The following is a 16,229-nucleotide window of genomic DNA, read 5'->3' as shown; positions in this document are numbered from 1 at the left end:
GAACACATTTCTTTCCCTTGTCTGTGCATTCTAACGAGAGAAAACCAGCTAATATGAACTAGCTAACAATGGACATCATTGGGACTTTCCTATTTTGACGCTAAAGCCCTCAGAGGAAAAAAAATGGCAACAGTGTTCCATTTACATAAATGACTTTATATTAACCAAGCAACAAATATATTATTATTGTAGCAGCTAATATGATAAACAATATTTACCTGGCGATGTAACACAACGCCTTGCTCACCACTCGTCCCAGCGTCAACCACAGACGTAAGAGTGGATACCTAACTTACAATTTAGCTACAAAGACTTAACAATATGCTCGTTTGCTGTCAGTATTTTTTACCTGAGGACTTGAGCCCATGTCTTGTGCTGGAAGACACAGCCATCCTAATGAGAGTGTTGTCGCTATATCTATGCTGCTGTTGACGCAAGTAGCATTAAGCTATTGGTCTAAATCAATGTGCCGAGGAAAGAAATGTGATGTTTTCAATCACCAAAATAATGCAAGATAATGTACATATTAAATGTTATCATCAATGTCCTTGTAAATGCATGGTTACAGCATGTATTTTAAATGATCAAATGTTAGAGGTTTTTTTTTTTAGAGGTCTTGGTAGTCAAAATAGGTACCTCACAATGACATGCATTGTTAGCTAGCTCATATTAACTTGTTTTTTTGTGTTATAATGCACAGAAAAGGGACAGAGATATGTGTTCATGTTTCACATAACGATTGTGGATTATGGACAACATTTTTTTAAATACATTTTATACGATAGGGCCACATTGGAAAAAAATTAATTTTGAGAATAACGTCGAGAAAAAGCTGAAATATTATGATATAATATGTCAGGGAAAATGGAAGGAAACTCTTTCTTTAGGCAAGCTTTTTTTCGTCATGAATTTACAATTTTATTTATGTAAATTTAGGACTTTTTCCCTACATTTACTACTTTATCCTCCAAATCTACAATTTTTTTTCCAATGTAGCCTTCCGTTGTCATTTTAGCCACACATGGGATATCCGCAAAATTGTAAGTGTTGTATTAAAAACGTAACAGCTGCCCAGTGTAAGAAACCGAAAAAAGAAAACTGTTGTAAAATCAATATTTATTTGCACATTCGTCACATGGTTCCAACTGTACATGAGTTAATGCTGTAACCAGCCACTCATTGAAATGACCAAAGTCGGCCCAACATTCTGTAAACATGGACATCAGGAGAAAATCCCGATAGACATCAACGGAAAGGCCATTTTAAAAAACATTATCATTTCAAGAGATGTATAAAAAAAAAAAGACGCGGCAGGCATAAAGAGAACATAAGAAGACAAGCTCGTACTGGCGGACAAGTGCAGTTTCATCACATGCAGTTCTTAGTCACAGCACACACCAAAAGACCTAAACATGACACCTCAGATACTTCCTTTTGCAATAGTATGAACATTCCAAACAAACAGAATACTCGGTATTCATAGAGTGAGGAGAGAGGAGAGGGAATGTAACCTGAAAGCCTGCCTGACTGACTGACTGACTGCATGCAGGAAGACCATTGTGACACCCTGTTGTTTTCCTGTGCTGACAGATAAGTCTGGAAAGGGGCTCCCCGAAATGAAGCCCTCTCGCCCGTTACATCTCCTGAGAAGCTTACATCGAAGTCGGCTTAATTGAAAAACAAAAGACAATAAGACAAAAGGTGCCGTCTGCATAGTTTCAGTGAAAAGTCAATTGATTTCTATTGGAAGAAGAAATAAAAACATGTTGTGTATATATATAAGTTTGATGCACTCCTAGAAGGGATGGCATTGTTTTATATTGGGGGGGAATATCCTACTAGATGGTCTATTCAAAATATTAGAGGCACACTGAAGTGGGGGGGGGGGATGCAATAAAATAGTTGAGTGTCATAGGAACAGAAAACTTACAACTTTATTCTTATTTTAGTCATAATACTAAAACTAAAAGAAAACATCCATCAAAAATAAAGTGTAAATATTATGGGAAAATGTCATTTTGAGACAAATTTTGAGACTCAAGTTGTAATAAATAGTATTAGAAATGAGGTCTGAGGTTTGAGTCGATATATTATGAGACAAAAGAAAAAGTGATATTTTTATGAAAACAAGTTTTAAAAAGTTAGACAAAAGATTTTAATATGACAAAAAAGTTTACATGAATAAACTCTCAATACGACCATATTAGTTCATATATGAATATCAAGTTTTGTTTATTGTTTATGATGAGAAAAATATAATTGTTTGCCAATAAAAAAAAGATATGAGACAAAGTAGACTGTAGTCAACTGAATGCCCTGAGAAGCCAATGACCAGGATGAATGACAATATTCACAGGCATGTATGAGAATAATTGTCATAATATGAGTAAAAATTGGATGACAATTCATTGTAATATTAAAAGGAAAATGTAAAAATTTCATGAGAAAGCCTTGTGGGAAGAGTTGTCTTTTTTTTGCAAATAATATTGGCTCTATCATGAGAAAATTCATGAGAAAAGTAAAATGAGTCAATATCAGTTTGCAATATTGATAGTCAATTTTAGTCTAATAAAGCCTGAAGTCTATGCGGAAAAAGGATTAATTTTACGCAATTAAAATGGCAATATGAGAATAAAGTTTTTAGGAAATATGTAATGATGTCATTAATTTAATTAAATTTAATTTAATTAACTAAATATATATATATATATATATATATATATATATATATATATAATGTTTTATTATATATAGGAAAATCAACCTGTTTTACTTTTGCATGGAAATGTTGACATTCACTTGCTAATGACATTCTTCATTCTTCTCATGTAGATGAATCCATATGTTCTTGAACCATGCTGGTGCCAGCAACTCACACAGTGGTTTGTACACATAAATACATCAATATAACACAATTGTAAAAAAAACATTCTCTCCCCCCGGGGAGCGATAGAGTGTCTCACTGTGATTACTTTTTCGCCCGCTGATTTTTACTTTATTGTTGTAATATGAGCATTTTCGTTTCAGTGTGCCTGACAAGGAACGTCTAGGAGTGCCTCAGACAGAACAGGAAGCAGCGATGTTTGCATTGGAAAACTGGAGGTAATTTAACAGCATGAAAATAACACAATAGGGAAGAAAACATGTGTAAAATACGTTTAAAAAAAAAACAGTGGCTGTAACAAAAGTAATAAATACACTGTGGCATGGGAAAAAAATATGAGTCAATATTGCATAAATATGAGGTTAATGGATGTAGAACATTACTTTAAATAAATAACATGTGCTGTTTTGGAAAGTACGCAGTGAACGCTACCAGGGAAGGCCTGAAGCTCCCATCTTCATGATGCGTTCATGAAGTCACAGGCGGAATTCAAGTCACGGCAACATCTTAGTTGCATACTTGATATGATGATGATGATGATGATGATGATGATGATGAGAAGAGGTAACACGTATTGTACAGTCATGAGGAGAAAGAGCAGCACGGATTGAGAAACATTGGCAAACTGTGTGGTAGTGTGACAAGAGACGTTGGCATTGTTGTTCCGAGTACTCAAGAGGACACAGAGTACTTAGAGGGTACTAACAAAGTAGTGGCAGTACTAGCAGAGCAGTACGTCAGCTGAGGTAGAAGTTGGAGCCGACATGAAACGACTCCGTGGACCGGTGGCGGCAGCTTGAAGAAGAAGAAGAAGAGGTGGGTGGAGCTACCGGTCAAGTTGATGGAGCAGTGAGGAGGAGGAGGAGCAATGGGGGGGGGGGCGTCTATGGCTACAAAGTCCTCCCTCCTGTATCATGTGCAAAAACATCTCTCTCCTCTAAGGACAAAGCAGGTATCAAATCTCTTTACAACATGCTTTAAAAAGTACTTAAAAGTACTTAAAAGTACTTAAGTACTTCATACAACACAGAACATTCTCCCCACTTTATCAAGGGGGCTTTTCCACGCCACTAAATTACATATTTTTTTTAGGCTGTATTCACACTTGTGCTTCCGTACGCAAAATTATTTTTTAAAAATACTTAAGCGCTTAAGTGTTTTTACTGGTATTTTTGTCATGTGGCCAAAATATGCAGCAACTTTCCAAACAGATGACTTTTATATTCTGCTATATTTAGCCACTTAGATTTGACAAAAAGCTTCTAAAATATACTTTTAAAGCGAAGCAAAGTGTGAAGGCAGCCTTAGGAATGATGACAACGTGGTCCTCTTAGGGGAGCTTCATGAAGAGCCCGTTATCCATAGACGGGACGGCGGGAGGGCAGGGGAACTGGAAGAGGCTCATGTCCGCCGTGAGGGCAGCCATAGCGGCGGGGTCGTGCTCTATCTGCGTCCTGAGGGCGGGGTCGATCTTCTCCAGCCGTCGTTTGATCCGCTTTGCCTCCCTCTCGCGGATGAGCCTGGCTTGCCTCTTCTCGGGCGTCTCGTTGGCCCTCTTCAGGCGCATGGCCTCCCTGTCCCGCTGGAGACGCCTCGCCCGCTGCTCCTCCGTCTCCTGCATCCGCTGCATGCGTTTGGCCTCGCGGTCACGCAGACGCCGCAGTTCACGCTCTTCGTCCGTCTCGCACGCTCGCTTGTTCTTTTTGGCCGTGCGCTCGCGCTCCAGGCGGTGCATGCGGGCCTCCAAGGGTTCGTTCTTTCTGCGCAGAGCCCATTTGCGCATGGGGGACTGGGCCTCCATGAGCTGCTGGTACGCCATGCAGCTATTGCAAACCAGAAGAACTCCCGCAGGATAAACCGGCATTGGACTTAGGATGTCTGGGATTGGGAGAAGACCTGAGGAGGACGAGTTAAGAGCATCAGGGATGGATGCGAGCGACGGTCCTTCAGATAGCAGACTGTCCGGCAGCGAGGGAAAGGAGGGTCCTTGGTCAGAGCCTGCACACGGGCCTCGGTCTGAGCACGGCCCTGGTCCTGGACCTTGACACGAGCTGGACATGTGACCCGACCCGTGACACATTCGATGAGCTTGACATAGGCTGGTGCTGGGGTCGGGAACTTGGCATGAGTGAGGGCCCTGACAGGAACTGGGGCTGGGTCCTGGTCTGTGACAGGAAAGAGGGCCTGGTCCTGGACTGGTCATGGGACTGCTGGAGAGCGAGTGGGTCATGGAGCACGTGTCCCTTCCACCTGAGACCTCTAGCCTGCTTGTGTCTAGGACATCTTTCAGCTTCTCTCTGTGGAAAAAGACCAAATACTACAGTCACTATACAGACAAAAATATTGGGACACTTCGCCATTAATCCGAATGAATTAATTTGTCAAACTAATCCCATGTCATGAAAAGCTAAGATGACAGCAGAACCTGTTGAAGTTGGTGGTGTCTGTGAAGTGTGCGCCACAGATGGCACAGTTGGACAGGCGATCCTCAGAGTGGATGAGAAGATGGCGTCCAAGCGAGCCGGGTGAACTCAGCGCCCGCCCACACACGGGACACACATAGCTCTTGGTGCTGCTCATCATGTTTGTGTGCTGTTTGAGACAGTTTAAGACGGAGAGACTTAATTATTACTACAGCACTATTACAGACGTACAACATACGATTGAAACCAAGTATAAGAACACTTTGTCTTGTAAACATCCACGTACCACTAGCTGTACTGACGCAGCATGACAGTCCATTCATAATGATGGAGTAATCAATTATTATGGTCGTCCCTACATTGGAATAAACTTGTTCTGCATCCTTGTGGTGTGTTAGAGCGATCTATCAGTACTCTGTCTATTATTGTATTTACTACCGCTACCAGTAGAAGCTGTTTTATACTCATGTGAGTGTTGAAGACGTGTCCAGACATTTGCAGCACAGTCCTGATAGGCTAACAGAGAACCCGCCCATTGTGTTCTGTGTTCTAATTGGCTGTAGACCATTATCAATCTTTGTCCTTCGACTACCACTGTGTTTTCTCTTTGTTAGTTGATCTGTAATCGCTAGGATGCCATTATGGAATGCTGAAAATGAATCATGGGTTCATGGAGGACTACAAGTAGAAAAGGAGCAATATGTTTTAACAAGGATACAAAAACGCTACAGCTGAAAGCCGCCGGGACAAGGCATGTCAGTGGAGTGAATACGGTGAGTCCCTTTATAATATTGTCGTTTGCAAGAAAGCATTAAAATGTAACATTTTGGATTGTTCTCCCCGTGCATGCGTGGGTTTTCTCCGGGTACTCCGGTTTCCTCCCACATTCCAAAAACATGCTAGGTTAATTTAGGACTCCAAATTGTCCATAGGTATGAATGTGAGTGTGAATGATTGTTTGTCTATATGTGCCCTGTGATTGGCTGGTGACCAGTCCAGGGTGTACCCCGCCTCTCGACAGCTGGGATAGGCTCCAGCAACCCCTGCGACCCTTGTGAGGATAAGTGGTAGAAAATGAATGAATGAATTAATGAATTTTTGATTGACATCAATGGGTGCTTATCTTATATTAGTTATAGGTACATAGGTCTGTTATAGGTCCTTTAATGTCATTATAGGAGTAATGCATCCTCTTCCCATTCATCTAAAATGCGAGCTGAAACATTGAAGAGGCAACAATAAAATTGTAACATTTTCCTTCCACTGGCTGCCTGATGCCATTGCTGATGCAACCATAGATGTGTGTTATTCTCACCTGGTAAACATGGGAGATGAGTTTCTCAGGGCTGCTGAAGTCCAGTGTGCAAAGAGGACATACAAAGTTGTTGCAGTGGTCCGACCCTTCCTCGTTTTCCTGTGGAAAGGCACAGAGTACAGTTGAAACACATTCCACACACTCTACATGCAAAGCCCGTTTGACATTACTGACACTTGGTGCAACACTTCATTTTGAAAACAACAAATATGAAGTTGTAGTTTTGTGGAGGTGGAGCGAGGCCCTTTTCGCCCACTTCCTGAAGTATTTCTGCCAATGTAGATTAACGACGTGTTACATTTGCAAGTGAGCCAGCCATGACTCACTGACTGACATAGTAGTGCATTGAGTGACTCACTCAAAGGCAGCAATTTCTAACAGAAACTCTTTATGTCAGCAAAAGCTTCGATGGTTTCAGTTTTCCTTACAGATACATTCATCTTGCACTGTATGTGTATTATTAGCAAAAACCATTCATGTAAACCTTAAAGCAGGTGTCTCAAACACGCGGACACTAGTTTGAGGCCCCCGCCTTGATATGAAAGTTTAATGTTAGTGCGGCCCGCGCAAGTTTGATATGGATACTGTATGGTATCATGTACCCAGAAAAAATTATTATGTTTGATTAATGTTCATGTTAAAGGTTAAATAACTGTTAATAGTTATCCTCCCTATCCGTGTGGAAGTGGTAAGTTTTTGGCTATTTAAGTTTAAAGGAAATAACTTGAAGGCTACCGTTTAGGTCGCTAGCGCTCTAGTTTGCGAGTTAGCATGTGTCTCAAGACCCTGCAGTTGCGCAATATGTTGTAAATTAAAAAAAAGTATAAATGTGACTATAGTCGTGTTTTGTCATGTCTACAGGGCTCTAATAATGCTTTGTTCATTTTAATCTGAAAAAAATCATTTGTCTAACAACCAACTATATGTGGTTTCTTAAGTTTTTATTATTTGCCGTTTTATTATTATTATAATATGTATTTATTTATTACTGATTGATTGATTTTCTTTATTCTTGATTTGTTTATTTATTTTTCATCTTATTTTGTGCAGAAAAATAAAAATTAAGATATTTGAGAACAGTGGAATGTTTTATCAGAGCTTTTATTGTAGAAAATCGGAACCAAAGCATTGAAAAAGTTTGTATATTTTTCTGTTTTTAATAAATGCGTTTTTTTTTTTGGAAAACCTGATGCGGCCCAGTCTTGCCCAGACCCTAGCTCCAGTGGCCCCCAGGTAAACTGAGTTTGAGACCCCTGCCTTAAAGGAAACTTGTGAGGGAGCTGCCAATCCTCCCTCACTGATCAGGTGTATGCCCCACCTACACACTGCCATGTTTCTATTTGTGTATATAGTTGGCTTTGGTTATTTACATATATTCTGGTTACTACTTTAATTATATTTGTTTGCCATTTAAGTTGTTTAATTGCCACTTTAGTTAGTTAGTTTTTAATTGAAGTCATTGGTTTTGTTCCTAATTTCTCATCAGTTTCTCCTTTCTTTGAGGTGATTGGTCGGGGCACAAACATGGAGGCGCGCCCATGTGAGTGCAGGCCAGAGGCTGATCACCTTGATTGGACTCTCCCAAGTGTCACCTGGAGGAGGGGGGGAATTAACTGGGTAGTTGTTGGGTAATCTAAGTTGTTATGTGTAATGGAGTGCTTAAATGTATACAGGAAGTGAAACTTCAGTGTGGTACTATTGAAAGACTTTTGTAACATAAAAGAAGGGTGTTATAAATGTAAATAGGGTACCTTTTAGACATATTGCCTCACCCTCTCATTGGGAACTATGGTTGGCCCTTCACGGGTAAAAGGGGTTGGGTGAATTGTTTGGAGGAGGCCTGTCGTCTGTGCTGGGGGAAATGCTGTTGCACGGTCTAGCAAGCCCATGTCTGGTGTGCATTTCAGATGCTATGGCTATCCATTGGCTAGTAAGAGGCCATTTTTTCCAACTTATAATCTTCCAAAACTGCACATCCTTAAAAATGCTGCCTATCATCCACAATCCTTTGTGAGGCATAATGGGCTATATATGGGTGCTGCCGCTCTCACCTCTTTGACTCCCGCTCCTTGCAGGTGGCACTGTGCCCTCTTGGCCGTCATGTGGTCGTCAGTCGAGGTGTTAGACGAGGAGTCTTCGCCGTGGTGGTCGAGGTCACTATCGCTGTCTTCTATGGAGGCAAACACAGCCCTATCAATACAGACAGACAACAGAGCACAAGGTAGGGCTTACTCTCACTAACACCCCCTCACTACGTGAAACATTGTCCATCCCCGACGCTTCTCTCTGTCCTGTACCTGAGATGCTCTCCTGTCCGAGGACTTCCTGGGAATTGTTGCTGCAGCATTCGCTGTCTTCAGTGAACTCGTCTCTGCCGTCCATGTTAATGGTGTGCTGAAATCCCGCAATGCCGGTAGTGTGGAATGGCCCTGGAAGTGGAGGGAACACAGTAGCATTTTGAAATGGCCACCTTTAATGAAAATCAAGACAGTATTAGTTCATATATTGTACAATGGTACATTTACAAATGTTGACAGGTTTAAATAATCACGAAAAATACAATTTCAAAAATATAGCTCTTGGTAAAAAGCAGAGTCGGGCCTGATTGACCCGATTTCGATTCCACCCTCGTCCATCTCTGTGTGGAGTTTGCATGTTCTCCCCGTGCATGTGTAGGTTTTCTCCGGGTACTCCGGTTTCCTCCCACATTCCAAAAACATGCTAGGTTAATTGGCGACTCCAAATTGTCCATAGGTATGAATGTGAGTGGGAATGGTTGTTTGTCTATATGTGCCCTGTGATTGGCTGGCGACCAGTCCAGGGTGTACCCCGCCTCTCACCCGAAGACAAGCTGGGATAGGCTCCAGCACGCCCGCGGTAGAAAATGAATGAATGAATGAGCTCTTTGTAAATAAAAAGTGAAATATTTACATTTACATTTACTGCAAATGGTCAAAAAAGATACATTATTTGATGATGGATACCACGGACACTTCATCAGGTGAAACTAGCACAATCTACAAAGAAGGATAAAAAAAAAGCTGCCTTTTCAAAAACAACACATTGGTTGGTTCATTTACTTAGGTGAAAAGTGTTAACCACATTCCCCTCAGATCTGAGATCAGATCAGACCTGAACAACATCATCCTTGTAAAGGCAGATTTTTTGATGCAGTTCTTGTATGCGATTTTTTTTTTGGAGTATCAATATAGTACAGCGGAACCTTGGTTAGTATCACTAATCAGTTACAAAAGTTCAGACTCTAACCAAAACGTCCATCTATTTTCTATGCTGCTTATCCTCTATAGGGTCGTGGGTATATATCCCTTTCATTCATCAATTATATGCATTTCCAATTGTTTTCTGCATGTAAAACTATAATTGTAAAAGTATATAAACGTGTTTTGCGTCAACATTTTTGAGACCTGTGGAGTAACTGTTTTAGTTAGCAAAGAACTACAGCGTCAACCACTGATGACATCAGAAGAGGGCGACAAAGCTTAGTTTTGGTTCCTGTTTCCATGTATTTGCATGCCAATATGATGCTAAGAAGGATATTTTGTGGGAAAATACATTATACAAGAATACACTTGGACTCAGACAGTGTATTAACAACATGACAAGATGCACACCATATTCTACGCAACCTGAGGCCAAATTTTGGTTTAAGTATTCAACATTAACCAGAATAACGCGCTAACTGAGTGCAGTAGATGAAACAAAACAGTACATATCATTGAGTATAGTAATACAAATATAATAGCAAATATATAGTAATAAAATATAAGAAAAACAGACATTTCTGTAGATTCTGCGACTGTAGATTGAGGTTCTTTATTTCCATAGCAACGTCGAATCAGCCTTTTCATGCCTTGGTTACGATAAGAAGTCATTAATTTTTCAACACTTGTGCATGCACCAACAGTCCCCTCAAACACACAAATGTGTTAGTGCAGGCCTCTCGGCTGAGAACACTTTGCCGTTTGATTAAACAAGGAGTGAAAGACACAATTAATGCCGTCAGACAATTCAAGTAGAATAGGTTAGCAAAAACTCAGCCAAGCAAAACACCTCAGTCGCGACAAGTCAATCATCTACCAAATCTATACAAGCAAAACAATGCAGACAAGGCCGCTTTCCCCATCAGCCATCCTGCACTGGGACATAATGAATGAGATGCCAACTGAGCCTGCTGACATACGTGCACACTTCATTTGCATCCCAACCCCCTACACTGTTTCACACGGACATACAGCCAGATACATGCTGCAGTCTCGTGGGGGAAGTAGGTTGCACTCTTTTCCTGGAGCTCTCTCTCTCTCACTCACTCTCTCACTGCCACCCACACAACATTGAACAGCCCGGCTCGCCCTTGCACACAGCTCCCACCGCTTCCATGTCTGCACAGCCAGCTCTGAAGGAGGAGGACCAAGCTTCTCCCATATGTACACCAGCTTCTCTTGGCGCACTTGACCCTGCAAAACTGTGCTTCACTTGGCTTCCCAGGAGACAAGTATCATGGTGGGCTGCTGTAGCATTCACACTTAAGTCCTGTACGCTTCTCTCATTGCAAGATGGGCGATACATCCCGATGAGACTAGACAGGTGCAATTACAGCAAATCCTGAGTAGAAACATCTCAAGGAAGTCTGTCTTTCTACTGTGTGGTTACAAGCCAAATAAAGCTGACATGTGAACCCAGTTTGTGCACTTTTCCCATAGAAATCCGCTTGTTTGCACTGGCAGTGCGGAACTATGAACTAGCACAACAAGCAGGCTTCTCACAGCAACATGATTGATGTGTGAGAGGTACCCATCCCCCTCGCTGTTAGGCTGTGTCTGTACATCTGTCTATCCTCCCTCTCCCCCTCCCTCCCTCACGCCGTACGTCTCTGCCACTGTGATGTTATCTGCGAGTGTCTGTGTGTCTGTAGGCAGGAGGTGACGCAGTGTCTGACTCCAGACAAAGAGACAAACTCATCAGCCAACAGAAAAGGCAGAGACGATTTGGGGGGGGGTACGGCGGCAGGTGGCGGGTGTTCAAAACAAAACCCAACAAAAGAAATAAAACCAAAACTTGGTTTGAGCACCAGGCATTGCAGGTAGGAGGCGTCCTGTTGAATTCAAAGCATTTTAGCAACTTCAAAACACACACTTCCAGCCTAATTCAACAAAATGTATTTTTCAATAGATGCACACAAGTTAACTTCCCTCATAGTCTCAAACATTTTCTTCCAGCAGCTGCATGGAGAAGAATTGAGGATGCAGGGGACCATTATTAGATTGTTCACCTTTTGTTTACTAAACACGCAAAAACTAAGCAAACAAACAGTGGTGTGAAAAAGTTTTTTTCGAGTGTTTGTTAAATGTTAGAGATGTCAACACAGTCGTGAACCTTCCCAGGAGCGTCCGTCCAACCAAAATGACCCCGAGAGCACAGCGACGACTCATCCAAGAGGTCACAAAAGACCCCACAACGACATCCAATGAACATCCAAACGCCCAAACGAGTTTAAAGATGTAAACCCCTGCTGAACAAAAAGTATATTAAGGCTTGTCTCAATTTTGCCAGAAAACATCTTGATGCCCAAAATCTTTGTGAAAATACTCTTTGGTCTGATGAGATAAAAGCTTTCATTTTTGGAAGGTGTGTGTCCCATTATAACTAGCGTAAAAGTGACGCTGTATAATTTGTGAGATATCTTTTAAGATTTACAAATTTAATCTATTCGTTCCATCTATTCGTTACTCTACATGTTGGGTGTGTTTTATTTTATTTCTGGAATTTGCAGCAGGCCAAAAAAACAAAAAACAAAACTCAAATGGCCCCCAGCCCAGACAGATAAGATGCTTGGATGAGTAATATTTGGAAGTACTAGACACTCCTGACCCCAAACCCAGCAAACACCTTAGGGATGAACTTCAATAGAGATAATAAGCCAGCAGGCCTTCTTTGAGGTCCAACATCAGCTCCATATAACATCACAAACGGGCAAAAAAAAAAAACTCCCACAGACACACTCTTGTAGACAGTCTTCCCGTCAGAGTGGAAACTGTTACAGCTGCAATGCAGAGATGGACTTCTTCTTTCAACGTACAGAAACCTAGACAACCAGGACAATTGTACTTCCTTGATTCACTTCACACCAGCAGCATTGTGTGTGGAATATGTTGGTTATGTCCAATGAGGTGTAACATTTTGTGCCGTATATGGTTTGGATGAAGCAAAAATGCGTTTGGTGCACTGTGAGGCGTTATATGTGCGGAATCAGCTGAAACGTAAGTTCCATCGTTGTGTATTATTTATGTATTGCATAGGTACTGTTGAACCACTGTCACTTTTGAAGAACAAAAACATGATGTCAGATATATGGGAAGTTAAGCTATACCCGTTTCGACCTCTACTGCCCAGTTTGGCAACACTATACTGATTAATATCAATACTACATATCAATTGGCAACTGTTAATTGTCCTAAGTGATCCATCAAGTAAGTTAAGGCAAATGCTCATCACCCCATCAATGAAGAATGTCAGCATGTTAGAAATCACACTGGTGTGCCATCACTAAGTCATGTTGAGATTACACGGCCCACTTGAGGGATTTCAGTGCCCACTGCAGATAGTCGTAGAGGAGTGAATGATCTCATTAGCTTTCAGAGACTACTGCAGTTGACATGTTTCACCACCAGGTTAGACTACATAAGCTTAAGGGGAGGATGCCACAAGCGTTCGTTCACATTACACTGGACAATCACGAAGAGTCATGAAGAGTTTCACCAAGCAAAGGATGGAGCTCAGCAAAGTACAGTACAGTAAAACCGCAGTAAAACGTTAAAAAGCAGATGGCACATCTGTACCATCATTCTTTTGACTGTGTTAAATTGAGTAATTACAACAAAAAGAAGTGCATTACTTGGCTGCAGCCAGTAGAGACACTCTTGATTCAGTCTAGTCTGTGGTCCGGATGAGCTTTTATCTTTTCAAACCGTACTGTTGTCAAGGAAAATGAACACGACTACCAAATGGAAACGTGGCTGTACTCTCCACCAGCGTACACCCCGGTTAGTGTTGAAAATGTGTACCAAAATGATGCTTTGTTTGCGTACATTTTCCGGTTTAGCGTATAGTATGGCGCGCCATCTGTGTTCTTAATATATTTTCATCACAAAACATCCTTGTTAGCAGCTTGCTCATACATGGAAACAGAAATTGAAAGTCAGCTCCATCGCCATTCTACCATGTCAGCAGCAGACTCTGTAGTTCTTTGCTAACTAATATAGTTATGCCACAAGTTTCAAAAATGCACAAAACCATTTAAATTCATGTAAAGAGCAAATTAAAAGCATAAAAGACCATTTAAGGGTACTTTAACCTTCATTGAATACACGTGGTGACAAAGACGCCATGTGGCAGCAAGGTTAATAGACACCACTTTTTGTTATTTACTGAATTCAATGGTGTTTCCCATTTTAATGTATCAAAATGATGGCACTTCTGTGTTGTTTTGCAACTGTGATCAAAAGAATAGCAGAGACCTAAGGTGAGAAACACAATTTAATTCCAGAAATAACATGAAAGTGGTGTCTTTGTTGATTGCTGGCACGTTGTGTCTTGGGAAAAAATATATTACATTTTAATGAAGGTAAACGGAATCTCAAAGGCTTGTTTATCATTTTCACTAATCATTTATGTGTAGTAATATTCTTTGGAAATTGTTTTCTGCAGGTGAAACTATAATTGTAGTACCGGATTTACATTACTTCTTATGGAAAAGATAATTACAGTTATAGATTATAGATTACACTAAGTACTAACCAAGGGTTTTTTTTTTTGCCTGTATGCAAAAAAATTAAAAGAAATCAAGTCCCCTGAGTCCTTTGATTTTTAAATTAAAAAAAAATATCTGCATCATCAATTACAGAGCAACTGATGCACAAGAAATGGACTGAATTAGAAAAACAATACACTTTTTGTCCACTTTAACATTCATACAGTAACATGGGGCACCATCCATACATTTCTGTGAATATCTAACAAGCTGTAAATACCTGACAGAACAATTATTGAATGCAATTTGTGTTTTTCCTGACCAATCCCTGGGTGTATTTACCTTCTCCTGGTGACAGTCAGACAAACACACAAACCAAAAACAGAAAACCTAAGCTCCTTGGTAGAGGTGCGTAACATTCCTGTTCCAAAAAGCGGGGTAATTAAAAAAAAACCCAAAACAAAACAAAGGTGGTGCAGCCGCAGACAATACCTTAAATACCTACAGTCAACTTTGAAGGGGTTGGTCTGTTTTCGTCTGGACATATTATGGTCCACTCCCGGGGAAAGGAAAAAAATGGAATCCCCCTCCGAACCCCCAGGACGGTTACCCCTACATCGGTCCAGATGGATTATGAAATAATTTAATGTAGTCGATGATGAGTCGATTCAAAGAGGCCAAAAAAAACAAACTACGAATCCACAAAAGCATCACATTGTTGCGGTGGTTTAAAAAAATAGTATATCCAATGGAGAGGTGTTGTTTTAAAGGCTCTCCAAGGCCCACTGAGAGCTACTGAGCGGCCACGAGCAGGTCGGATGTACAGCCGCTGCCAGGCGCGCGCTCGCTCACTGCAGCCAGCGACGCACTGCTCAGCTGATCTGTCACGTAAAGCCTGCCGCGAAGCATTATGGGATACCACCTAACGCGGAAGTGCTAATCGTGCTTATGCTAATGTTCCAGAAAGCCGGCTACTATAAAGGTAAATAAGTAGATATCCCTTCTAAAGACGCTCAAATACGAAGAAACAAGTTGTCATTTCTTGTTGTTATATGTGATAAAACATAATGTAAGTGGCATACAAAAATGCAGTACAGTATTTTTTTTTTCGGCACCAATTTCTTTTCACATTTCAGCAATGTTTCCCAATGAAAGCGGACTTATAACACTTAAGTACTGAATTAAAAGATCAGGAATCGCTATTTATGCCATTTATTTTTTGCCAATTGTAGAAAAGACAAATTCCCTGTGCAAACAGACGGCATCCGTTCTCTTTATGTACATAATAAACATGTGTGTAGTGCATACACATGTAAATGGGAATGTTTTAGTGTAATGTGTATATCTTTTGCTCAACTGTATACATCATATATGGTCACATCAATCATATAATGTATGCAAAGAAACACACATTTATATCAGTTACTGTTTTACTTTACATTTTCAGACCTGTACCTTTACTCGTACTCGTAATTCAGCAAAGTACTTTAGTACACAAAGTGTTTTAGTACTCGCTCCACCTCCGTCTTTTCATGACTTTCTGTGCTATCATGCTTCTGTAGCATGTAAGTTTCTCTGGAGAAGGATTTATAAAGTATTATCTATCATATCTTGTCTATACTGTCATTATTAATATGTAGACGCGGAAAATTCAAGATGGAATTTGGAAATACATCATGTTTATTTCTTTAATAAAGTAATTATGTATATATTTGCATCTATTTCTTGACAGATGCACTTGAAATATTCAACCCTTACTATATATGGCATTTATTACAAAGTAACCTTTGTAATAATACATATGTTGATCTATTTAAATGTTTTTTAATGAAAAATACT

General features: G+C 40.5%; 1 protein-coding gene across 6 annotated transcripts in view; it reads right to left on the bottom strand.

Annotated features, from left to right (window-relative positions):
- Positions 1 to 856: 856 nt before the first annotated feature.
- The window catches only part of znf821 (zinc finger protein 821), a 16,017-nt gene continuing 644 nt past the window's right edge, over positions 857 to 16,229 (bottom strand). Inside the window, exons 1-6 of one of the 6 annotated variants that reach the window (XM_058088860.1) lie at positions 14,896 to 15,336; positions 8,920 to 9,051; positions 8,674 to 8,812; positions 6,623 to 6,721; positions 5,310 to 5,476; positions 857 to 5,181 (exon numbers count right to left, since the gene is read on the bottom strand). In XM_058088860.1, coding sequence (XP_057944843.1) covers positions 4,215 to 5,181; positions 5,310 to 5,476; positions 6,623 to 6,721; positions 8,674 to 8,812; positions 8,920 to 8,969 — 1,422 coding nt within the window. In that variant the 5' untranslated portion in view covers positions 8,970 to 9,051; positions 14,896 to 15,336 and the 3' untranslated portion in view covers positions 857 to 4,214. The other 5 variants (XM_058088861.1, XM_058088855.1, XM_058088857.1 and 2 more) reach the window with 5 other exon arrangements.

The sequence above is a fragment of the Doryrhamphus excisus genome, chromosome 12, assembly GCF_030265055.1.
Source record: "Doryrhamphus excisus isolate RoL2022-K1 chromosome 12, RoL_Dexc_1.0, whole genome shotgun sequence".
Lineage (NCBI taxonomy): Eukaryota > Metazoa > Chordata > Actinopteri > Syngnathiformes > Syngnathidae > Doryrhamphus > Doryrhamphus excisus.
The sequence above is the reverse complement of the archived record's forward strand: the minus strand, read 5'-3'. Positions and strand labels throughout refer to the sequence as shown.